At 30.5% G+C, this 25,864-nt stretch overlaps 1 protein-coding gene across 2 annotated transcripts in view; it reads left to right on the forward strand.

Annotated features, from left to right (window-relative positions):
- Positions 1-25,864, forward strand: part of LOC148942523 (peptidyl-prolyl cis-trans isomerase NIMA-interacting 1-like) — a 59,420-nt gene that overhangs the window by 20,276 nt on the left and 13,280 nt on the right. For both annotated transcript variants that reach the window (XM_089102677.1, XM_089102678.1), the window contains exon 3: positions 5,273-5,476. In XM_089102677.1, coding sequence (XP_088958803.1) covers positions 5,273-5,476 — 204 coding nt within the window. The remainder of the gene's footprint in view (positions 1-5,272; positions 5,477-25,864) is intronic.

The raw sequence follows: 25,864 nt of genomic DNA on the forward strand, positions 1-25,864 counted from the left end.
TTTATAGAACGCGTTGTCGTAGAAACTTCAAAAAGAGCTCATTCGATTGGAATTTGGCATGGCTAGTGCCCTAGTGCCTTTAATAGCTAGTGCCTTTAATAGTCGAAAGTGCTTGGAAGGCAACTAACACCCCTTCCACGCCCACCATTTCCGCAGACACATCCGTTCAAAATTTTGAAATAGGCATTTTGTTCCACGCAGTTTAAAGTTCAGGAAATTATACCTTTGAGCAGGACACTTCCCCCACAGTCTTCAGGGCAAGGGTTATAAGTTATGCCCTGGGGGCATATAAGGTTTTTAAAACGTCAAAGGGGCTCATTCAGTTGGAAATTGAAATGGCTATTACCTTTATTAATAATTGAAAGTGATTGGAGAGCGACTAACGCCCCTCTCACGCCCACCATTTTCCCAAAGACATCCAATCAAAATTTTTAGATACCCATTTTGTTCAACTTAGTTGAAAGTTCTGGAAATTAGGTCTTTTAGGATGATAACCCCCTCAAAGCCCTCAGTGCAAGGGTTGTAAGTTGCGCCCTGTGGGCATATAAGGTTTATATACAAAGTTGTTGTAGAAATTTCAAAAAGGGGTCATTTGATAGGAAATTGAAATTACCCTTTTTAATAGTCAAAAGTGAGCGGAGAGTAATTAACCCCTCTCTCACGCCCACCATTTCCCCAAAAATATTCAATCAAAGTTTAAAGATAGCCATTTTGTTCAACATAGTTAAAAGTGCTAGAAATTATGTATTTAAGGATGATAAACCCCCCAGAGCCCCCAAGGCAAAGATTGTAAGTTATGCCCTGGGGGCATATAAGGTTTTTTATAGAGGTGTCGTAAAACTTCAAAACGGGCTCATTCAATTGGAAATTGAGAGGGCTAGTCCTCTTTTTAATAGTCGAAAGTGATTGGAGCGTAACTAACCCCCCTCTCATGCCCACCATTCCCCCTAATCCAACAAGTCAAAATTTTCAGGTGGTAATGTTGTTTAAAGTAGTAGACAGTTCTGGAAATTAGGACTTCTATGATGACCACCCGCTCCCCAGTCCTTAGTACAGGGGTTGTAAGTTTGGCCTGGGGCCATATAAGGTTTTTATTGAATATTTTGTCGTAGAAACTTCAAAAGGGCTCATATGATTGGAAATTGAAAAAGGGCTAGTGCCTTTTTTAATAGTTGAAAGGGATTGGAGAGCGACTAACGCCCCTCTCACGCCCACCATTTCCCCAAACACATCCAATCAAAATTTTGAGATAGCCATTTTGTTTAATGTAGTTGAAAGTTCTGGAAATTAGGTCTTAGAGGATGACAACCACCCTAACAGCCCTTAGGGTAAGGGCTATAATTTATGCCCTGGGGCATATAAGGTGTTTAAAGAAAGCTTTGCCATTTCAAAAAGGACTCATTTGATTGGAAATCGAAAGGCCTAGCGCCCCTTTTTAATAGTCGAAAGTGATTGGAAGGCTTGACATTTTTATAGTAAAGATCGATGTGGGTATAATGTATTATTTTTTGTTGTTGTTGTTGTTTAGACCAGGGCAATTCGTATCGAAGGAGTTGTCGTGGGAACTTCGAAAAGGGCTCATTTGATTTAAAATAGAAAAGGCTGATGCCCTTTTTTAATAGATGAAAGTGATTGGAGGGCAACTAGTCCCCGTCCTACCCCCCCCTACCCATTTGCCCATTATTTTTAAAAAATAAATGTTGCCTTAATTTTAAATCAAATGCACTGTGTTAATTCTAATTACCAATAAGGCATCTCAGCAGTATCCGTAGAACGACTCAGGGTATTATGTTTAAACATTCGGGGCTACTTCTGCTCTTAAAACTTAACCAAATGAAAATAGCGTAAGTGTATCCAAGCTATCAAAGAAAGTAAACAGATTTTTTTTGCGAATGGCATCAAGTTTTCCATTTCAGGTGAACTAGAGGAGGTATGAAACTAAATTAAACACTACTAATTGTGTCCAGATTTTTAAAAGAGTGTATGTCGTTAAAAATTGCTGAAAATGTTTCTCCAGCATACAAACAGCAGGCCAAACTATAAAGTCTTAAAAAAAGAAAAGATTTAAAGTATTATTTTCTTTTTCCCTGAAAAGACTGTGTCAATATAAAACGAACAGAAATTAATTTAAAAAAAATCCACAAAATAAGTTTTTCAAAGAAAAGTAAAGAACTCCATTAAACAAAAAATGAGCAAAAATCAAATCAAATAATCTACCTATCGTGAGACTACCACAAATCAGCATCTATAAATAAATGAAACCCAAAACGAACAGAAATTACAATAAATAACCGAGTCAAACCCAAAACGAGCAGAAATTAACATAAGTTGGGCTCAAAACCCCTAAGCCTTCCCAAGGCCAGAACAAGATTTGCACTTTACTGAAACAAATACAAATGAATTTGCATTGTCAGTTTAATATACATATACTGATATTTAGTAATCAAAATGTTTATATCATTTGATTTATTAAAGTTATAAAAGTAAAAACATTTATATTTTTTTCAGTAAAGTGCAAATTTTGTTTACGCCGGAAGTAAAGAAAATAGGGTAAGTGACAGCATCCTGGATGCAATTTCACTCCAGACACAAGTGCAACCACTTTGAACTATGGCTAAAACCTGCTCTACAACATCATTGATAAAAATGAGGTGAATTTAGCAAATAAGTTGATTTGTTCACTTACAGCAAGAGAAATTTACTATTTGATTTTATATTCAATGCTTCTTTCAAAGAATAATAATTGCTATCATCGCAATTGAATCCCAGCTGCCCCCCCCCCCCCTTTCCACAAAAAAATATTAAGAGGACATTTCTAGGATATATATATATATATATATATATATATATATATATATATATATATATATATATATATATATATATATATATATATATATATATATATATATATATATATATATATATATATATATATATATATATATATATATATATATATATATATATATATGAGCAATAATTTATGTATGTATGTATTTTTTTTTCTTGAAAACGGCTCCATACTTTTTCGGGAAAATTTGTAACCTAGGATATTCTTGCCTTAAAAAACGGTCTAGATAGGTCAGAAGTTTGAGGAAATTCGTTAAGAGCCTTAATTTTGGAAAAAATATTTTTGCGAATGACGTCATCTTTAAATACAACAGTATTGCAATGACGTTGTCACACTTGTCATATGTATCTGGAAAAATTGAAGATTTTTGTGCATAGAAAACCTTACATTAAATTGCTTAAAGAGGAAAAAACTGGTAATTGCAAAAAAATCTGTATATATTTTAACAAGGGATTACAACAATTCATTAAACCTTAAAAAAGAAAACCGAAAGTTTGAAGCTTAGTAGACAATCGGTGTTAGAAATCGGACACGCTTCAATAATCATATATGTTTGAAAAAAACATCAGTATGAAAAGATTTATCTGTATGAAAAACTTATCTAGAGGTAGACCCAAAAACAAATATTTAGAAGTGTTATAAATGATAACTTGTTGGAAGAAAGAAGTTTCCGTCCCACCACCTGTACAACTAACAAATCTACAACCTGGACCATTGTGTAAAACTAGACCAATAAGGGCAGCTAAAGCAAAGGACATTGGCAAATTGTCTGAAGTAATGAAAACCCAAAATTAAAAGGAAAGAAAAGGTGGTTATAAGATAAGCGACAGCGAGAATCAAAACGTTGCCAAAATTGAAAATGATAGTAATGATGATTGGGCTTTGAATTTTGACATGGATAAGGTCATCACTGCTTACCATGCCTTTGTTAAGAAACCAAAGGTTCGGCGTTATGTTTTTCATAATGACAAAAGACAAGCCAAGGCAAAAATCAAAGGTCCAATAACAAAAAACGTAATTTTACAAAGGTGCTAATCAAGGGTGGATCCAGGATTTTCTTAGGGGGGGGGTGCAAAATAGGTTGATCCGATAAACTTACGTTAGGAGCAAGTTTAATTAACGCAATCTTGCGTTAATTAAGAAAATTACATTACTTTAGACTACGTTAGGGGGGGGGGGGTACTTGCCCCCTCGCCCCTCCCATGGATCCGCCACTGGTGCTAATTCTAATTTATGTTTAAATTTATGTTTAATGTTTAAGGGGTAAATCGCTGAAAATGAAGCACAGTTAAATGTGATTAGAAAAGTAGTGAAAGTGAGAATTGCAACATCTAAAGAAAAAGGCCTGGAACAAACGACGGCTTAAGTCATATTGAATTGTACACAACATTTTGAACAGTGATCTGTGGTTGGAAAATGGAAAAGACGTATTTGTTATCTATAACGTCCTAAGAAATTACGTGAGATGATGTAGGAATCTAAACTCGTAAAGAAAAGGGCTTAGAAAAAATTTCTGAGGTAAAAAGGAAAAAAATGGACAATGAAATCTTTGGTTGGAAAACAAGAAACAGCGATGACTGGCCACAAAAACGATCTAAATTGGTCAGAACTTTAAGATGAAATTTATATTTTTCATAGGGTGACTGTATTGAACCTGTGGTGACGTCATGACATCAAGAAAAGGCTTAAATTGTCTGCGGTTAGAAGACCAGTGACAATGTTAATCCATATATAGAAGCCTTAATGTGAATCCATATCGTGTCTTGATGATTTTTTTGGGGGTTTATGTTCCTTGTTCAAGGCTTTGGAGGCTTTTTTCGTCAAAAATTAAAAGACATATGGTTGTGTAAATTACCACTTAACCAATTAAACCGATCAAATATCAATTTCACTGTTCTTGGTAATTAAAGTGTCTAATTTAAGTTTAAAATTAAATGAAAACATTAACAGTCTCTTGATTCCTAAAAATAGCTACACCTTCTTGAGCTGTTGGGTGCCATTTGATTTTACTCTTTTTTTACCGATATTCTTTTCAATTCAGCACCCCTTCCTACCAAAAATTGTATCTGGAGTTTTTTCTTTGATAATTCCTAAAAAATTTTAATGATATTTCCTAGTTTGAAAATAAAATTAGAACATTAAGTCTCTTGATTCCTAAAAGCAGCTACACCTTCAAATGAAGGTTACAGCTTCTTAAGCTGTTGGGTCCCGTGTGTGTTTTCTTTTTTTTTAATTTATCACCCCCTACCAAAAGCTGCATCCAGAATTTTCTTTATTCATATTTCCTAATTTTTAAGGACACACATGGTTGTGTAAGTTACCACTTGACCAATTCCAATAATTATACATCATTTTCATTGTCCTTGGTACTTTAGACTCTATAATTTTAGTTTAAAATAACAATGCAGTTTTTTTCAGGCACTCCTTACTATTTGAACATTTTTACTAAAGAATCGCAATGGGATTTACCTACTAAGCCTGCAGCAGCTCCTGAAGCAGGTGGCCCTGCCCAGATTCAGTGTTCTCATATTTTAGTGAAGCATAAAGATTCACGACGACCTTCCTCGTGGCGAGAAGAAAAGATTAACCGAACCAAAGAAGAAGCTTTAGATCTTCTTAAAGGTAGCCTTTGTTAGAGTAGCTTTTAAGTGTTGTCTTTATATTGAATACGAAAATAGAAACGACCAAAAAAGGTTGGGAAAACAATTAAGAATCGGAAAAGGTGAAACTGAATATTTTCGGCATATACAGAGGAAAACAAAAAGATTTGAATTTCAGGAACTCAGGCAACTTTGCCATAAATGAAAATAAAAATCCAGCGTGATTGTATCCAACTCGGCTGAAAGGATCTTAGAAGTAGCCATTCTTTTAAGAAGAATAAAATGAACTTCTGATGTTTTCTTTTCGAGATAAATGGTAGTTGTACCTTATGACAGACTAAACATATCTCAAATTACTTTTGCAATTTTTTGTAATCTGACTTCATAGTGCCAGGGATCTCATTTCTGCCATAAGGGGGTGAACCCTAAAATCAAAATGTGACAGGGGAGCTAAAAGCGGCTCTAAGTTTATTTTTTTAAAGATCATATCGAGAAAAGGTCTAAAGAACTGGAAAACCGTACTGAAAAAGAAGCAAGATGTAAAAACTATGTTGTTTGGTACTGAAGAAATGTTGAATGTTTCCATCTCAACTTCGTTAACTTAAGAAGTATAAATGGTTAGAGTTCACCAGTCAATTCATCTTGAACGTATTACTTGCAAAATGTACATAATAGAATTCAATCTGTAATTTTTGTGTTCTGTTCCCTTGCGGCACGTGTATGGAACGTGTTGTTCCATACACGTGCATGCGTGTATGGAACTTACGTGTATGGAATCTGCTGTTAGAGCGAACGTATTTTTCGAATTTTCGTTTAAAGAAGTCCACAAGTGGCTTACAAGGCTGCAGCATTAGTAAGGGACAAACCTAGGCACCAAGTAATAAAAATAAAAGACCTGCTTTAAAAAAACGGCTAGCCCGAAAACCCCATACAGGAAACTTACAGTCCCCTGGCTTCAACAACAAGAAAAATCACTTTTTGGCATGGGTAATACTGATGTGTCCTCTTTTCTTTTTCTTTTTTCGTTCCTCACTGCTAGCACGGCACTGGAACATTAGAAAGAGCTCTTATATTATATAGTATTTGACAAAACTGCATCTCTGTATATAAGATGATGTTATATTGGGCATAATATATTATTTGAGTGACTCTGCTCCCAGATTCCTTGGGGTTCGTTCTTAACCATACTCTGCTAAAAAAAAGACAAGGATTTTTCTTGTGGTTGATGTTTGTCTAGATATTGCAAAAATTTGTTATATTTTTTCAAATGCTTTTGATTTTTTTTTACAGTCTGAGGACGCCTTGTCGCGGTACTGGAAGAACTTCTTCTTCTTCTTCTATTTAACAGCAGGCGGGCTTTTCAGTAAAACTATTTAGCCCTTTTCCTTTTGATTCACTCTGTGGGCTACAGAGCTACTGGCTTGATTGCCTCATATTTATTAGATATATTCAGATATCTTTCAGCAGATCTTTTGACTCTAGGAGTTCAAATATAAGATGATAGATGTCGATTTCTATGCTATGTGTGCAGGTATAGTTGGCTAGGCTCTTGGCTGATAGTGGGATTTTGTGGTGTTTGAAGTATTTTAACAGTTTACAAAGCAAGGTATGTTGTGCAGACGTCAGCATATTACATTCAAATAGGCAATGGTCAATTGTTTCATTATTCATATTACAATGCCTGCAAAGAGGGGACAGGGGAATTGAGCAACTTGAATTAGAAAGCTTATATGAGAACGCAAGGAAATTTAGTCCATTTGTTCCAGAACGAATTCTATGATAAATTTTAGAAAGGTACTTATTGGGAAAGGGGGAAAGGATAGGATTAATCTTATTAAAATTAATATCTGATAGCCTCCATCGGTAAATATCTCTAATTGGGATTGGTCTCCCACTTGGCTGGTCAATATGTATAGCATTTTTTGCTATTTCATCAACCTGATGATTACCACTTATGCCAGAGTGGCTAGGAATGTACTGAAAGTAAGTTTTTATGCCACTTGAAGCAAGATTATCAATAATACTGAGACAATGATAAGTGTCAATGTCCAACTTATATTGAGGAGCTGAGGCCAGCAACTCAAGGCTTGATAAAGAGTCGGAATAGATGATAATATTTTTCGAATTTTCAATCAAAGGTTGGTTTTGCTTAAGGTGTTCTAATGCCATGATTATGGCATTTAACTCAGCAGACATTATAGATAAATTATTAAATAATCTCTCGCCCATTGCAATTGTCAGGTGAGGAAGGAAAACACCACTTGCAACCTTCTCATCCATTTTTGACCCATCAACAAATATTTGGAAGTGATTTTTATAGGTAATTGTATTAAGTTCTGCAATTTTTTTCTGGACAAAAGCAATGGGGGTTAAATCTTTATTCCATTTCGAAAATTCAGTATTTATTATGGGAAATGACCAATTCCATGGAGGGGATTGGGGGAAAGTAGGTGCAATAGAATTTGCTGGTACAGGGAACTTCTTTTGAATATTGGCATACTCATCTGCAATACCTCTATACATGGCTGGATTTCTTAACCAATTATGTAATGTGTGTGAGCTATTTGATTCAATTTTTGTAAGATGTTTTATCAAGAGAAAGCTACGTCTCTCCCTTATTGTTGTTAATCCACTCTCCATAAGCAGTGACTTGGTGCTTGTGGGTTTCCTAAGACCAAATATGAGACGTATTATATCATTTTGTGTTGTTTCAATTTTGTGCATCTGGGTCTTTGCACATGCACCATAGACAATGAGCCCATAGTCAATATGGGGTCTTATATGTGATTTATAAAACTGGAGTTAGGTTTTCTCCTTACAACCCCAGGGTGTGGAAAGAAGTCTTTTTAGTATATTTGCTTTTCTATAACATTTTTTTATTGTGTTTGAAATGTGGAGGTGGAAATTAAGTTTTTGGTCAAGCATGAGACCTAGGTAATTAATATTATTATCTTCTGGAATAGTTGTTTTATTTAGAGTTAGTTTTGCATTAACATGGTTTCGCTTCCGGTGAAATTGAATTATTTTTGACTTGGTGGGTGCAATGGGTAAATCTGAATGTTGAGAGAATTTTTCAAACTGGAAAAGTGACTTTTGCAGATTTGACTGTGCTATCTGAAAAGTGTTGCCAGATGACCATAGCACCAGATCATCAGCATATTGTAGATTCGTGTGGGGTTGGTTCATGTCCCAGAGATATAGGGCAAATAGGATGCAACTGAGGACTGCTCCCTGAGGTAGGCCTTTGGATATTGTTTTTTGGGGTGAAGAGGCTGAACCAACACAAACAATGAAACTTCGCACTTCTATGAAGGATTTAATAAAGGATACTAGCTTAGGAGGTACTCCGAGGTTTGCAAGTTTATTTAAAAGGATTTGGTGGTTCACATTGTCATAAGCTCCTTCAAAATCTAGGAAAGCTGCCACTAGGATATTATTTTTTGAGAAAGATTCATTTATTGCATTTGTTAGCAAAATGAAAGCATCTGTTGAGGAGTGGTATTTCCTGAATCCAGTTTGAGTGTGTGGGATCATGTTATTTTTCTCAACAAACCAGAGGAGTCTGTGATAAATCATTTTCTCCATTATTTTCCCCATCACAGGTGTAATCATTATGGGCCTATAAGACTCAGGGTTATCTTTTGGTTTATTTTTCTTTAGGATTGGTAGGAGGGACGAACATTTCCATATATTGGGGAACCTAGAAGATGCCCAAGCGTGATTATAACAATTTAGCAGTTCTTGTTTGTATGAAGGTGTGAGATTCTTTATCCATGTAGGGTGTATATTGTCATAGCTACTGCTAGTTTTGGGCCTAATATGATGTATTGCATTATTCAATTCCTGGATTGAAAATGGATTAGTTATGTATTCTGATCCTGGGCGTGGTTGGTAACTAGGGTTCATAGGAATTGTGGACAGCTTGCTTTGATTATTTGATGTTAGCTTATTAACAAAAAGAGTTGCAAATAGGTTAGCCTTTTCGTTATCATTGTCATAATGGGTATTATTATGTATAAGCTCATACAGGAGTGGGTTGGGAGAAGTCTTTTTCCCACATATGTGGCTTATGACTTTATGTATAATTGGCTCATTTGTTTCTCTGGAGAGATTATTTGCAAAATTATTCCAGTATTTATATTTAGCATCTATTATAGTCCTTTTTAGATTAGATTCTGCTTGTAATTTTTTTAAATATGTAGTAGGTGTTGGTTTTTTTATGAATTCTGTCCTAGCTGCCTTTTTTATCCTCCATTTATTTAGGCACTCATTTGTCCACCATGCTTTAGGAATTTGTTTAGGGAATGTTTTCTTAGGTGTTGTCCAGGGGATAGCATGATTAGCTGTATTTATTATTAAAGATGTCAATGCTTCAGCATGTGTGTCAACTGTTGTGTTAGAAATGCATGAACTTTGGGTGAAACTTGTAATTTCATCATTTAGCTTATTTTGGAAAATAGACCAATTTGCTTTAGTGTTGATATATTTGGATGTATAAGATAAAGTTTCAGCAGGTTAATTTAGGGAGCAAACTATAGCAAAGTGGTCTGTACATAGACTATCAATTTTATTTATGTAAATTTTGTTCAAAAAATTTAAAGACACAATTTGTAGGTCAATTGTGGAGAAATTGCCACTTTTGGGGTTGAAATAAGTATTCAGGTTTGGATCAATTGTAGGTCAATTGTGGAGAAATTGCCACTTTTGGGGTTGAAATAAGTATTCAGGTTTGGAGGGGTAGCAACAACTAATTCATTATTATTTGAAGTCATATGCTCAATAAATTTACCAGCTTTATTTGCTGGTTTATTCCCCCACAAAAGGCTGTGGGCATTGAAATCACCACAAATAATGACATTTTTTAACATATTAGAATTATTTATATAATTAAAGAAATCCTTGGCATCTGTAGTTTGGCCATTAGGGTTATAAAAGCTTATTATGTAGGTTTATAAATTATTCAGCCAAACACTTATACCAATTACATCAACATCATTTTCAAAATCTGGAAAATTGATGCCACAAAATTTTATATTATTATTAACTAATAAAGCTACACCACCTCCTTTTCTCTGTGAAGATCTATCCTTTCTCAGGATAGTATATCCCAGAGACTTAATTTGTTGATTTTGGGTTAAATGAGTTTCTTGGAGGCAAGCAATATTAATTGAATTATTATTCATAAATGATGTTAGTTCATTTAGCTTATTTTCTGTGAGTGATCTTACATTCAATTGGAGTATTAATAAATGTTGTGTTGTTGATTTATTCTTCATATGGATGTGTATCAATGTTCAGCTTTGTTAAGAGTAAAGCAAGATCTTTTTTTGCTTGAATGAGCATATCATCTGGGATGTAAATTTTTGCCAATTCTGCAATAATATTTGTTTTCTGTAGTTGATGTATGTTCATGGCCTGAACTGCATTAAAGTTTAGAATGAATAAGCATATATTTGGGGATTGCATTTTTGGTAGTGCATCCTGTTTGTTGGTTAATGGATTAATTCCTGGTAGTGTTTCTGGTTTGTTCCTTCTTGGGAGGGAGGGCCAGGCTGGCCTCATCTCACCGGACAAGGAGGCTTGTTGGCTTGGTGATTGCGTCTGATAGGGATTTGCGCTCGGGGGCTTAGAAGATGGTGTTTTCTCTGGGGTGCTTGATGCATGGGGGGCATTTGACTTGGGGGTTTTGGTTGGTTTCATTACAGGCTTTATTTGGTATTGTTGGGCAGCATTTGCTTTCATTGCTGCAAAGGGGTATGGGATTGCCTTCTCTGTTGATATTTGGAGTGTTAGAGCTCTTTTCTTGTATGCAGGGCATAATGATTTATTTGTAGATTCATGTGGGCCTTTGCAATTGATGCATGTAGGCTGGGTGTTGTTGCAAGTTGTCAGCTCTTTAGGATGGAAAGATTTACAATTACTACACTCTTGGAGAATTTCATTGCATTTGTTTGTTGTGTGTCCCAGTTTGAAACACTTCTGACACTGAATAGACTTAGGTTTGTATTCCTTGTGTGGTTTGATTTGCCCAAATAGGAATAATTTTTCTGGGATATCAATTTTATCCTTCAGTGTGAATAAGAAGGATCTACTAGTTTTTAGGCCATTAGAGTTGGGTTTTCCAAGTTGGGTAACATCCTCAACTGGGATTCTGTTTCCAGCCCTATCTGAAAAGCCTTCTTTTAACTCCTGAGTAGATATCTCTGGGGGAACATTATAAACTACTATTTTTGTTGGTGATTGTTTTGGGTTCCAATTAGATGCAATAATTGGGGTATTCAGAAGGGATTTAAGGTTAATTATTGTATCTGCTGATTTCTGATCTTCTACAGCTATTAGCAGAGATCCATCACGGTTAATGTTAAGAGAGAACATTGATTTTAGCAATTTAAAAATTGCAACTCTTATTGCAGTGATCATTTTTATTTCAAAGGGGGTAGTGGGAGTAATTTTAAGGTAAATTCCTAAGTTTTTGGAGGGAGGATCTTGGGCAGGGAGAGGAGAAATGCTTTTAATTGGGGAGATTTTTTTCCTTTTTTAGAACTTCTAGAGAGGACCTCTTGAAACCCATTATCATCATTTATAGTTACATTAGCCCCTACACTTATCATTGTCCTATTCTCCGAATTGGAGCTATCATTTGAACTTTGAGAAAGTGTGCTTGACCAGCCAAGATGGGTATCTTTCACTATGGCACATTCACTGGAATTTGATTTGGGATCTGGGGGGACATTTTTTTTGGAGGACTTCTAAACATTGCCTATTGGAAAAAGCTTTAAACAGAGAAAAACAAAACTAAAGCAAGAAGGGAAAATGGAATGATATCAAACCGTCTGCACTATACTATGGGGAGGAGAACACCACAGTATAACCCTGAGGATGAGTTGAGCAGGATTGGTTTGGTATAACTGCTGATTAGAAGCGATAATAATTCACAAGAAAATTTGTTTTAATTTTCTTATAGAGTTGCTGTTGTTCGACTGATATTCGTTCAATTTTTTTGATGAAAGCTGACTTTTCTTCTATCTTTTTCTTGTTTTGAAAGGAAGAAATATTCCTTTTTATTGTTTTTCTTCTTCTTCTTCGTATTGAGTATACACCTGTGTACCCGTTTTTTGGCTTTTTTAACTGAATATTCTTCAAAAATAAACAATATCCAAAACACAACATTAAAATGTGAAAAATTTTCAGGCTTTTATGAAGATAAAAATTTCCACAACAAAATCAAATTCCTTCTGGAACAGGTTAAAACTCTAAAACTTTCTGAAATATTTTTTTTAATTTTTCAGTTATTTTATAGCGGCAGAAAAATCAAATTTCTTAAAATTCAAAATTTCTAAAAAAAAAACACTTAAGGCTGTAACATAATTGGGGTTAAGATTCCGACAGCCCTATTAAACCCCAAAGATTATGCAGATTTTCAGCTCATATAGTAGAATATTATTCCCTGAACTCAAAATGGAAGCATTTTGGTGCATCTATTATGAAATATTTTTCCCACAAAGGCAGTTTTTCTGGGATGTTGACTCGAAAGAGAACCTAGAAAAAAGAAATATCAAATAATAAACCTAAGCTTAAGCAAAAGTTTTTTTTAATAATTTAAACATACTTGAATTTGAAGTTTCTTCCGTCATGTTAATTCAAAAGAAAACCTGAAAAACATAAACGTCCAATATTAGTCTTAAACTAAAGTATTATTTTTCAAATAATTTATAAATCACTTACTTGAAATTGCAGTTTCCCCAACACAGACTAAAAAGAGAACTTTAAAAAAATAAATATTAAATACTAGTCCCGAACTATAGTACAATTTTTCTTCTTCAAATGGTTTATAATTTGAAATGATATACAATTTTTCATTTTATAATTTTTATTATGATTTATCATAATTTATCATTTTAATCATTTATTATTGATTTTAATTACATTTATTAACTACATTTATTATACTATTATTATACATAATATACATTATTATACTTATTATACTATTATACTTACATTTATTAATGATTTTACAATCATTTATTAATGATTGATACTTACTTGAAATTTTAGTTTCTTCCTCCAAATTTAATGATGGTTGGTTTGTTGTGTACATTTTCTATTACCATTTTTTTCTCCTTTTTTTCATTACTTTTTTTTCTTTACTTGAAATTGTAGTTTCTTCCTCCAAATAGACTCAAATAGGAACCTCAAAAAGAAAAATATCAAATATTAGTCATATGCTAAAGAATTATTGTTTTTTCTTTAAGTTATTTATAAATGACTTACTTTAGATTGGAGTTTTTACCTTCATTTTGACTCTAAACAAAACCTAAAAAAGAGAAATATCAATTATTATTCATAAGCTAAAGAACTATTATTGCTTTTCTTTCAATAATTTATCAATTACGTAATTTGAATTGGAGTTTCTTCCTTCATTTTTACTCAAAATAAAACCTGAAAAAGAGGAATACCAAATATTAGTCATAAGCCAAAGCATTTTTTTTTCTTTGAATGATTTATAAATTACTTAAAACAGAATTTCTTCCTCAATTTTGACTTATAAGAATATCTGAAAGAGAGAAATATCAAATATTAATCATGAGCTAAAGCACTATTGCTTTTTTATTTAAATGATTTTTTTAATTACTTACTTGAAAACAGTGATTCTTCCTCAATGTTGACTTATAAGAATACCTGAAAAAGAGCAATATCAAATATTAGTCATGAGCTAAAGCACTATTGCTTTTTCTTTAAATGATTTATAAATTACTTACTTGAAAACAGTGATTCTTCCTCAATATTGACTTATAAGAATACCTGTAAAAGAGAAATGTCAAACACCAGTCATAAGCTAAAGCACTGAAGTTTTTTCTTTAAATAATTCATAAATTACTTATTTAAAAACAGAGTTTCTTCCTTAATATTGACTTGTAAGAATACCTGAAAAAGAGAAATATCAAATATTAGTCATGAGCTAAAGAACTATTGCTTTTTCTTTAAATGATTTATAAATGAATTACTTGAAAACAGTGATTCTTCCTCAATGTTGACTTATAAGAATACCTGAAAAAGAGAAATGTCAAACACCAGTCATAAGCTAAAGCACTGAAGATTTTTCTTTAAATAATTCATAAATTAATTATTTAAAAACAGAGTTTCTTCCTCAATATTGACTTGTAAGAATACCTGAAAAAGAGCAATATCAAATATTAGTCATGAGCTAAAGCACTATTGCTTTTTCTTTAAATGATTTATAAATTACTTACTTGAAAACAGTGATTCTTCCTCAATATTGACTTATAAGAATACCTTAAAAAGAGAAATGTCAAACACCAGTCATAAGCTAAAGCACTGAAGTTTTTTCTTTAAATAATTCATAAATTAATTATTTAAAAACAGAGTTTCTTCCTAAATATTGACTTGTAAGAATACCTGAAAAAGAGAAATATCAAATATTAGTCATGAGCTAAAGCACTATTGCTTTTTCTTTAAATGATTTATAAATTACTTACTTGAAAACAGTGATTCTTCCTCAATGTTGACTTATAATAATACATGAAAAAGAGAAATATCAAATATTATTCATGAGATAAAGCACTATTGCTTTTTTTTAAATGATTTATAAATTACTTACTTGAAAACAGTGATTCTTCCTCAATGTTGACTTATAAGTATACCTGTAAAAGAGAAATATGAAATATTAGTCATAAGCTAAAGCACTATTGTTTTTTTCTTTAAATTGTTTATAAATTGCTTACTTGAAAACAGAGTTTCTTCCTCAATATTGACTTGTAAGAATACCTGAAAAAGAGAAATATCAAATATTAGTCATGAGATAAAGCACTATTGCTTTTTCTTTAAATGATTTATACATTACTTACTTGAAAACAGTGATTCTTCCTCAATATTGACTTATAAGAATACCTAAAAAAGAGAAATATCAAATATTAGTCATGAGCTAAAGCACTATTGCTTTTTTTTTTAAATGATTTATAAATTACTTACTTGAAAACAGTGATTCTTCCTCAATGTTGACTTATAAGAATACCTGTAAAAGAGAAATATGAAATATTAGTCATAAGCTAAAGCACTATTGTTTTTTTTTTTAAATTGTTTATAAATTGCTTACTTGAAAACAGAGTTTCTTCCTCAATATTGACTTGTAAGAATACCTGAAAAAGAGAAATATCAAATATTAGTCATGAGCTAAAACACTATTGCTTTTTCTTTAAATGATTTATACATTACTTACTTGAAAACAGTGATTCTTCCTCAATGTTGACTTATAAGAATACCTGGAAAAGAGAAATATCAAATATTAGTCATGAGCTAAAGCACTATTGCTTTTTTTTTTAAATGATTTATAAATTACTTACTTGAAAACAGTGATTCTTCCTCAATGTTGACTTATAAGAATACCTGTAAAAGAGAAATATGAAATATTAGTCATAAGCTAAAGCACTATTGTTTTTTTTTTTAAATTGTTTATAAATTGCTTACTTGAAAACAGAGTTTCTTCCTCAATATTGACTTGTAAGAATACCTGAAAAAGAGAAATATCAAATATTAGTCATGAGCTAAAACACTATTGCTTTTTCTTTAAATGATTTATACATTACCTACTTGAAAACAGTGATTCTTCCTCAATATTGACTTATAAGAATACCTTAAAAAGAGAAATATCAAATATTAGTCATGAGCTAAAGCACTATTGTTTTTTTTAAATGATTTATAAATTACTTACTTGAAAACAGTGATTCTTCCTCAATGTTGACTTATAAGAATACCTGTAAAAGAGAAATATGAAATATTAGTCATAAGCTAAAGCACTATTGTTTTTTTCTTTAAATTTTTTATAAATTGCTTACTTGAAAACAGAGTTTCTTCCTCAATATTGACTTGTAAGAATACCTGAAAAAGAGAAATATCAAATATTAGTCATGAGCTAAAGCACTATTGCTTTTTCTTTAAATGATTTATACATTACTTACTTGAAAACAGTGATTCTTCCTCAATATTGACTTATAAGAATACCTTAAAAAGAGAAATATCAAATATTAGTCATGAGCTAAAGCACTATTGCTTTTTTTTTTAAATGATTTATAAATTACTTACTTGAAAACAGTGATTCTTCCTCAATGTTGACTTATAAGAATACCTGTAAAAGAGAAATATGAAATATTAGTCATAAGCTAAAGCACTATTGTTTTTTCTTTAATTTATTTATAAATTGCTTACTTGAAAACAGAGTTTTTTCCTTAATATTGACTTATAAGAATACCTTAAAAATAGAAATGTCAAACACCAGTTATAAGCTAAAGCGCTAAAGTTTTTTCTTTAAATAATTCATAAATTACTTATTTAAAAACAGAGTTTCTTCCTTAATATTGACTTGTAAGAATACCTGAAAAAGAGAAATATCAAATATTAGTCATGAGCTAAAGCACTATTGCTTTTTCTTTAAATGATTTATAAATTACTCGAAAACAGAGTTTCTTCCTCAATATTGACTTATAAGAATACCTGAAAAAGAGAAATATCAAATATTAGTCATGAGCTAAAGCACTATTGCTTTTTTCTTTAAATGATTTATAAATTACGAGTGATTATTCCTCAATGTTGACTTATAAGAATACCTGTAAAAGAGAAATATGAAATATTAGTCATAAGCTAAAGCACTATTGTTTTATCTTTAAATTATTTATAAATTGCTTACTTGAAAACAGAGTTTTTTCCTCAATGTTGACTTTTAAGAATATCTGAAGAAGAGAAATATCAAATATTACTCATGAGTTAAAGCACTATTGCTTTTTCTTTAAATGATTTATACATTACTTACTTGAAAACAGTGATTCTTCCTCAATATTGACTTATAAGAATACCTTAAAAAGAGAAATATCAAATATTAGTCATGAGCTAAAGCACTATTGATTTTTTTTTAAATGATTTATAAATTACTTACTTGAAAACAGTGATTCTTCCTCAATGTTGACTTATAAGAATACCTGTAAAAGAGAAATATGAAATATTAGTCATAAGCTAAAGCACTATTGTTTTTTTTTTTAAATTGTTTATAAATTGCTTACTTGAAAACAGAGTTTCTTCCTCAATATTGACTTGTAAGAATACCTGAAAAAGAGAAATATCAAATATTAGTCATGAGCTAAAACACTATTGCTTTTTCTTTAAATGATTTATAAATTACTTACTTGAAAACAGTGATTCTTCCTCAATGTTGACTTATAAGAATACCTGAAAAAGAGAAATATCAAATATTAGTCATGAGCTAAAGCACTATTGCTTTTTTTTAAATGATTTATAAATTACTTACTTGAAAACAGTGATTCTTCCTCAATGTTGACTTATAAGTATACCTGTAAAAGAGAAATATGAAATATTAGTCATAAGCTAAAGCACTATTGTTTTTTCTTTAAATTATTTATAAATTGCTTACTTGAAAACAGAGTTTTTTCCTTAATATTGACTTATAAGAATACCTTAAAAATAGAAATGTCAAACACCAGTTATAAGCTAAAGCGCTAAAGTTTTTTCTTTAAATAATTCATAAATTACTTATTTAAAAACAGAGTTTCTTCCTCAATATTGACTTGTAAGAATACCTGAAAAAGAGAAATATCAAATATTTGTCATGAGCTAAAGCACTATTGCTTTTTCTTTAAATGATTTAAAAATTACTTACTTGAAAACAGTGATTCTTCCTCAATGTTGACTTATAAGAATACCTGAAAAAGAGAAATATCAAATATTAGTCATGAGCTAAAGCACTATTGATTTTTTCTTTAAATGATTTATAAATTACTTACTTGAAAACAGTGATTCTTCCTCAATTTTGACTTATAAGAATACCTGTAAAAGAGAAATATGAAATATTAGTCATAAGCTAAAGCACTATTGTTTTTTCTTTAAATTGTTTATAAATTGCTTACTTGAAAACAGAGTTTTTTCCTCAATGTTGACTTTTAAGAATACCTGAAAAAGAGAAATATCAAATATTAGTCATGAGCTAAAGCACTATTGCTTTTTTTCTTTAAAGGATTTATAAATGACTTACTTGAAAACAGTGATTCTTCCTCAATGTTGACTTATAAGAATACCTGAAAAAGAGAAATATCAAATATTAGTCATGAGCTAAAGCACTATTGCTTTTTTCTTTAATTGATTTATAAATTACGAGTGATTATTCCTCAATGTTGACTTATAAGAATACCTGTAAAAGAGAAATATGAAATATTAGTCATAAGCTAAAGCACTATTGTTTTATATTTAAATTATTTATAAATTGCTTACTTGAAAACAGAGTTTTTTCCTCAATGTTGACTTTTAAGAATATCTGAAGAAGAGAAATATCAAATATTACTCATGAGTTAAAGCACTGTTGCATTTTTTTAAATGATTTATAAATTGCTTACTTGAAAACAGTGATTCTTCCTCAATGTTGACTTACAAGAATACCTGTAAAAGAGAAATATGAAATATTACTCATAAGCCAAAGCACTATTGTTTTTTTCTTTAAATTATTTATAAATTGCTTACTTGAAAACAGTGATTCTTCCTCAATGTTGACTTATAAGAATACATGTAAAAGAGAAATATGAAATATTACTCATAAGCCAAAGCACTATTGTTTTTTTCTTTAAATTATTTATAAATTGCTTACTTGAAAACAGCTTTTTCCTTAATATTGACTTATAAGAATACCTTAAAAAGAGAAATGTCAAACACCAGTCATAAGCTAAAGCACTAAAGTTTTTTCTTTAAATAATTCATAAATTACTTATTTAAAAACAGAGTTTCTTCCTCAATATTGACTTGTAAGAATACATGAAAAAGAGAAATATCAAATATTAGTCATGAGCTAAAGCACTATTGCTTTTTCTTTAAATGATATATAAATTACTTACTTGAAAACAGTGATTCCTCCTCAATGTTGACTTATAAGAATACCTGTAAAAGAGAAACATGAAATATTAGTCATAAGCCAAAGCACTATTGTTTTTTCTTTAATTTATTTATAAATTGCTTACTTGAAAACAGAGTTTTTTCCTCAATGTTGACTTTTAAGAATATCTGAAAAAGAGAAATATCAAATATTAGTCATGAGCTAAAGCACTATTGCTTTTTTCTTTAAATGATTTATAAATTACTTACTTGAAAACAGTGATTCTTCCTCAATGTTGACTTATAAGAATACCTGAAAAAGAGAAATTTCAAATATTAGTCATGAGCTAAAGCACTATTCCTTTTTTCTTTAAATGATTTATAAATTACTTACTTGAAAACAGTGATTCTTCCTCAATGTTGACTTATAAGAATACCTGTATAAAAGAAATATGAAATATTAGTCATAAGCTAAAGCACTATTGTTTTTTTCTTTAAATTATTTATAAATTGCTTACCTGAAAACAGTTTTTTCCTTAATATTGACTTATAAGAATACCTTAAAAAGAGAAATGTCAAACACCAGTCATAAGCTAAAGCACTAAAGTTTTTTCTTTAAATAGTTCATAAATTACTTATTTAAAAACAGAGTTTCTTCCTCAATATTGACTTGTAAGAATACCTGAAAAAGAGAAATATCAAATATTAGTAATGAGCTAAAGCACTATTGCTTTTTTCTTTAAATGATTTATAAATTACTTACTTGAAAACAGTGATTCTTCTCAATGTTGACTTATAAGAATACCTGTAAAAGAGAAATATGAAATATTAGTCATAAGCTAAAGCACTATTGTTTTTTTCTTTAAATTATTTATAAATTGCTTACTTGGAAACAGTTTTTTCCTCAATGTTGACTTTTAAGAATACCTGAAAAATAGAAATATCAAATATTAGTCATGAGCTAAAGCACTATTGCTTTTTTCTTTAAATGATTTATTAAATTACTTACTTGAAAACCACAGTTTATATAATTAGCAGTATGATCTTTCCCTATCTCACCCATTATAAAAACCCGGACCGAGGTGCGAGCTCTCCTGAGAACCTATAAATAAGCGGCATTAGATCTTTTCACGGGTAGACAAAGAATAATCACCTACGGAACAGGTACTGACAAAACCACTTGGCCGGCTCACCAATAAGTGCACAAATAAGTGGGAGGAGCTTTTTGTTCGCACCGAGAATGAAGAGCCAGAAATCATCTGCTGTACACTTACTGAATAATTATATAAACTGTGTTGAAAACAGTGATTCTTCCTCAATGTTGACTTATAAGAATGCCTGAAAAAGAGAAATATCCAATATTAGTCATGAGCTAAAGCACTATTGCTTTTTTCTTTAAATGATTTATTAAATTACTTACTTGAAAACCACAGTTTATATAATTAGCAGTATGATCTTTCCCTATCTCACCCATTATAAAAACCCGGACCGAGGTGCGAGCTCTCCAGAGAACCTATAAATAAGCGGCATTAGATCTTTTCACGGGTAGACAACGAATAATCACCTACGGAACAGGTACTGACAAAACCACTTGGCCGGCTCACCAATAAGTGGACAATAAGTGCACAAATAAGTGGGAGGAGCTTTTTGTTCGCACTGAGAATGAAGAGCCAGAAATCATCTGCGGTACACTTACTGAATAATTATATAAACTGTGTTGAAAACAGTGATTCTTCCTCAATGTTGACTTATAAGAATACCTCTAAAAGAGAAATATGAAATATTAGTCATAAGCTAAAGCACTATTGTTTTTTCTTTGAATTATTTATAAATTGCTTACTTGAAAACAGTTTTTATTCCTTAATATTGACTTGTAAGAATACCTTAAAAAGAGAAATGTCAAACACCAGTCATAAGCTAAAGCACTAAAGTTTTTCTTTAAATAATTCATAAATTACTTACTTGAAAATAGTGATTCTTCCTCAATGTTGACTTATAAGAATACCTGAAAAAGAGAAATATCAAATATTAGTCATGAGCTAAAGCACTATTGCTTTGTTCTTTAAATGATTTATAAATTACTTACTTGAAAACAGTGATTCTTCCTCAATGTTGACTTATAAGAACACCTGTAAAAGAGAAATATGAAATATTAGTCATAAGCTAAAGCACTATTGTTTTATCTTTAAATTATTTATAAATTGCTTACTTGAAAACAGATTTTTTTCCTCAATGTTGACTTTTAAGAATATCTGAAGAAGAGAAATATCAAATATTACTCATGAGTTAAAGCACTATTGCTTTTTCTTTAAATGATTTATACATTACTTACTTGAAAACAGTGATTCTTCCTCAATATTGACTTATAAGAATACCTTAAAAAGAGAAATATCAAATATTAGTCATGAGCTAAAGCACTATTGCTTTTTTTTTTAAATGATTTATAAATTACTTACTTGAAAACAGTGATTCTTCCTCAATGTTGACTTATAAGAATACCTGTAAAAGAGAAATATGAAATATTAGTCATAAGCTAAAGCACTATTGTTTTTTTTTTTAAATTGTTTATAAATTGCTTACTTGAAAACAGAGTTTCTTCCTCAATATTGACTTGTAAGAATACCTGAAAAAGAGAAATATCAAATATTAGTCATGAGCTAAAGCACTATTGCTTTTTCTTTAAATGATTTATACATTACTTACTTGAAAACAGTGATTCTTCCTCAATATTGACTTATAAGAATACCTTAAAAAGAGAAATATCAAATATTAGTCATGAGCTAAAGCACTATTGCTTTTTCTTTAAATGATTTATAAATTACTTACTTGAAAACAGTGATTCTTCCTCAATATTGACTTATAAGAATACCTTAAAAAGAGAAATATCAAATATTAGTCATGAGCTAAAGCACTATTGCTTTTTTTTTAAATGATTTATAAATTACTTACTTGAAAACAGTGATTCTTCCTCAATGTTGACTTATAAGAATACCTGTAAAAGAGAAATATGAAATATTAGTCATAAGCTAAAGCACTATTGTTTTTTCTTTAAATTATTTATAAATTGCTTACTTGAAAACAGAGTTTTTTCCTTAATATTGACTTATAAGAATACCTTAAAAATAGAAATGTCAAACACCAGTTATAAGCTAAAGCGCTAAAGTTTTTTCTTTAAATAATTCATAAATTACTTATTTAAAAACAGAGTTTCTTCCTCAATATTGACTTGTAAGAATACCTGAAAAAGAGAAATATCAAATATTAGTCATGAGCTAAAGCACTATTGCTTTTTCTTTAAATGATTTATAAATGACTTACTTGAAAACAGTGATTCTTCCTCAATGTTGACTTATAAGAATACCTGAAAAAGAGAAATATCAAATATTAGTCATGAGCTAAAGCACTATTGATTTTTTATTTAAATGATTTATAAATTACTTACTTGAAAACAGTGATTCTTCCTCAATTTTGACTTATAAGAATACCTGTAAAAGCGAAATATGAAATATTAGTCATAAGCTAAAGCACTATTGTTTTTTCTTTAAATTGTTTATAAATTGCTTACTTGAAAACAGAGTTTTTTCCTCAATGTTGACTTTTAAGAATACCTGAAAAAGAGAAATATCAAATATTAGTCATGAGCTAAAGCACTATTGCTTTTTTTCTTTAAATGATTTATAAATTACTCGAAAACAGAGTTTCTTCCTCAATGTTGACTTATAAGAATACCTGAAAAAGAGAAATATCAAATATTAGTCATGAGCTAAAGCACTATTGCTTTTTTCTTTAAATGATTTATAAATTACGAGTGATTCTTCCTCAATGTTGACTTATAAGAATACCTGTAAAAGAGAAATATGAAATATTAGTCATAAGCTAAAGCAAAATTGTTTTATCTTTAAATTATTTATAAATTGCTTACTTGAAAACAGAGTTTTTTCCTCAATGTTGACTTTTAAGAATATCTGAAGAAGAGAAATATCAAATATTACTCATGAGTTAAAGCACTGTTGCATTTTTTTAAATGATTTATAAATTGCTTACTTGAAAACAGTGATTCTTCCTCAATGTTGACTTACAAGAATACCTGTAAAAGAGAAATATGAAATATTACTCATAAGCCAAAGCACTATTGTTTTTTTCTTTAAATTATTTATAAATTGCTTACTTGAAAACAGTGATTCTTCCTCAATGTTGACTTATAAGAATACCTGTAAAAGAGAAATATGAAATATTACTCATAAGCCAAAGCACTATTGTTTTTTTCTTTAAATTATTTATAAATTGCTTACTTGAAAACAGCTTTTTCCTTAATATTGACTTATAAGAATACCTTAAAAAGAGAAATGTCAAACACCAGTCATAAGCTAAAGCACTAAAGTTTTTTCTTTAAATAATTCATAAATTACTTATTTAAAAACAGAGTTTCTTCCTCAATATTGACTTGTAAGAATACCTGAAAAAGAGAAATATCAAATATTAGTCATGAGCTAAAGCACTATTGCTTTTTCTTTAAATGATATATAAATTACTTACTTGAAAACAGTGATTCCTCCTCAATGTTGACTTATAAGAATACCTGTAAAAGAGAAACATGAAATATTAGTCATAAGCCAAAGCACTATTGTTTTTTCTTTAAATTGTTTATAAATTGCTTACTTGAAAACAGAGTTTTTTCCTCAATGTTGACTTTTAAGAATACCTGAAAAGGAGAAATATCAAATATTAGTCATGAGCTAAAGCACTATTGCTTTTTTCTTTAAATGATTTATAAATTACTTACTCGAAAACAGAGTTTCTTCCTCAATGTTGACTTATAAGAATACCTGTAAAAGAGAAATATGAAATATTAGTCATAAGCTAAAGCACTATTGTTTTTTCTTTAATTTATTTATAAATTGCTTACTTGAAAACAGAGTTTTTTCCTCAATGTTGACTTTTAAGAATACCTGAAAAGGAGAAATATCAAATATTAGTCATGAGCTAAAGCACTATTGCTTTTTTCTTTAAATGATTTATAAATTACTTACTTGAAAACAGTGATTCTTCCTCAATGTTGACTTATAAGAATACCTGAAAAAGAGAAATTTCAAATATTAGTCATGAGCTAAAGCACTATTCCTTTTTTCTTTAAATGATTTATAAATTACTTACTTGAAAACAGAGTTTCTTCCTCAATGTTGACTTATAAGAATACCTGTATAAAAGAAATATGAAATATTAGTCATAAGCTAAAGCACTATTGTTTTTTTCTTTAAATTATTTATAAATTGCTTACCTGAAAACAGTTTTTTCCTTAATATTGACTTATAAGAATACCTTAAAAACAGAAATGTCAAACACCAGTCATAAGCTAAAGCACTAAAGTTTTTTCTTTAAATAGTTCATAAATTACTTATTTAAAAATAGAGTTTCTTCCTCAATATTGACTTGTAAGAATACCTGAAAAAGAGAAATATCAAATATTAGTAATGAGCTAAAGCACTATTGCTTTTTTCTTTAAATGATTTATAAATTACTTACTTGAAAACAGTGATTCTTCTCAATGTTGACTTATAAGAATACCTGTAAAAGAGAAATATGAAATATTAGTCATAAGCTAAAGCACTATTGTTTTTTTCTTTAAATTATTTATAAATTGCTTACTTGGAAACAGTTTTTCCTCAATGTTGACTTTTAAGAATACCTGAAAAATAGAAATATCAAATATTAGTCATGAGCTAAAGCACTATTGCTTTTTTCTTTAAATGATTTATTAAATTACTTACTTGAAAACCACAGTTTATATAATTAGCAGTATGATCTTTCCCTATCTCACCCATTATAAAAACCCGGACCGAGGTGCGAGCTCTCCAGAGAACCTATAAATAAGCGGCATTAGATCTTTTCACGGGTAGACAAAGAATAATCACCTACGGAACAGGTACTGACAAAACCACTTGGCCGGCTCACCAATAAGTGCACAAATAAGTGGGAGGAGCTTTTTGTTCGCACCGAGAATGAAGAGCCAGAAATCATCTGCTGTACACTTACTGAATAATTATATAAACTGTGTTGAAAACAGTGATTCTTCCTCAATGTTGACTTATAAGAATGCCTGAAAAAGAGAAATATCAAATATTAGTCATGAGCTAAAGCACTATTGCTTTTTTCTTTAAATGATTTATTAAATTACTTACTTGAAAACCACAGTTTATATAATTAGCAGTATGATCTTTCCCTATCTCACCCATTATAAAAACCCGGACCGAGGTGCGAGCTCTCCAGAGAACCTATAAATAAGCGGCATTAGATCTTTTCACGGGTAGACAACGAATAATCACCTACGGAACAGGTACTGACAAAACCACTTGGCCGGCTCACCAATAAGTGGACAATAAGTGCACAAATAAGTGGGAGGAGCTTTTTGTTCGCACCGAGAATGAAGAGCCAGAAATCATCTGCGGTACACTTACTGAATAATTATATAAACTGTGTTGAAAACACTGATTCTTCCTCAATGTTGACTTATAAGAATACCTCT

Source organism: Artemia sp. Qi Xiang Cuo, chromosome 16 (assembly GCF_049724085.1).
Source record: "Artemia sp. Qi Xiang Cuo chromosome 16, ASM4972408v1, whole genome shotgun sequence".
In the NCBI taxonomy this organism is placed as follows: Eukaryota; Metazoa; Arthropoda; class Branchiopoda; order Anostraca; family Artemiidae; genus Artemia; species Artemia sp. Qi Xiang Cuo.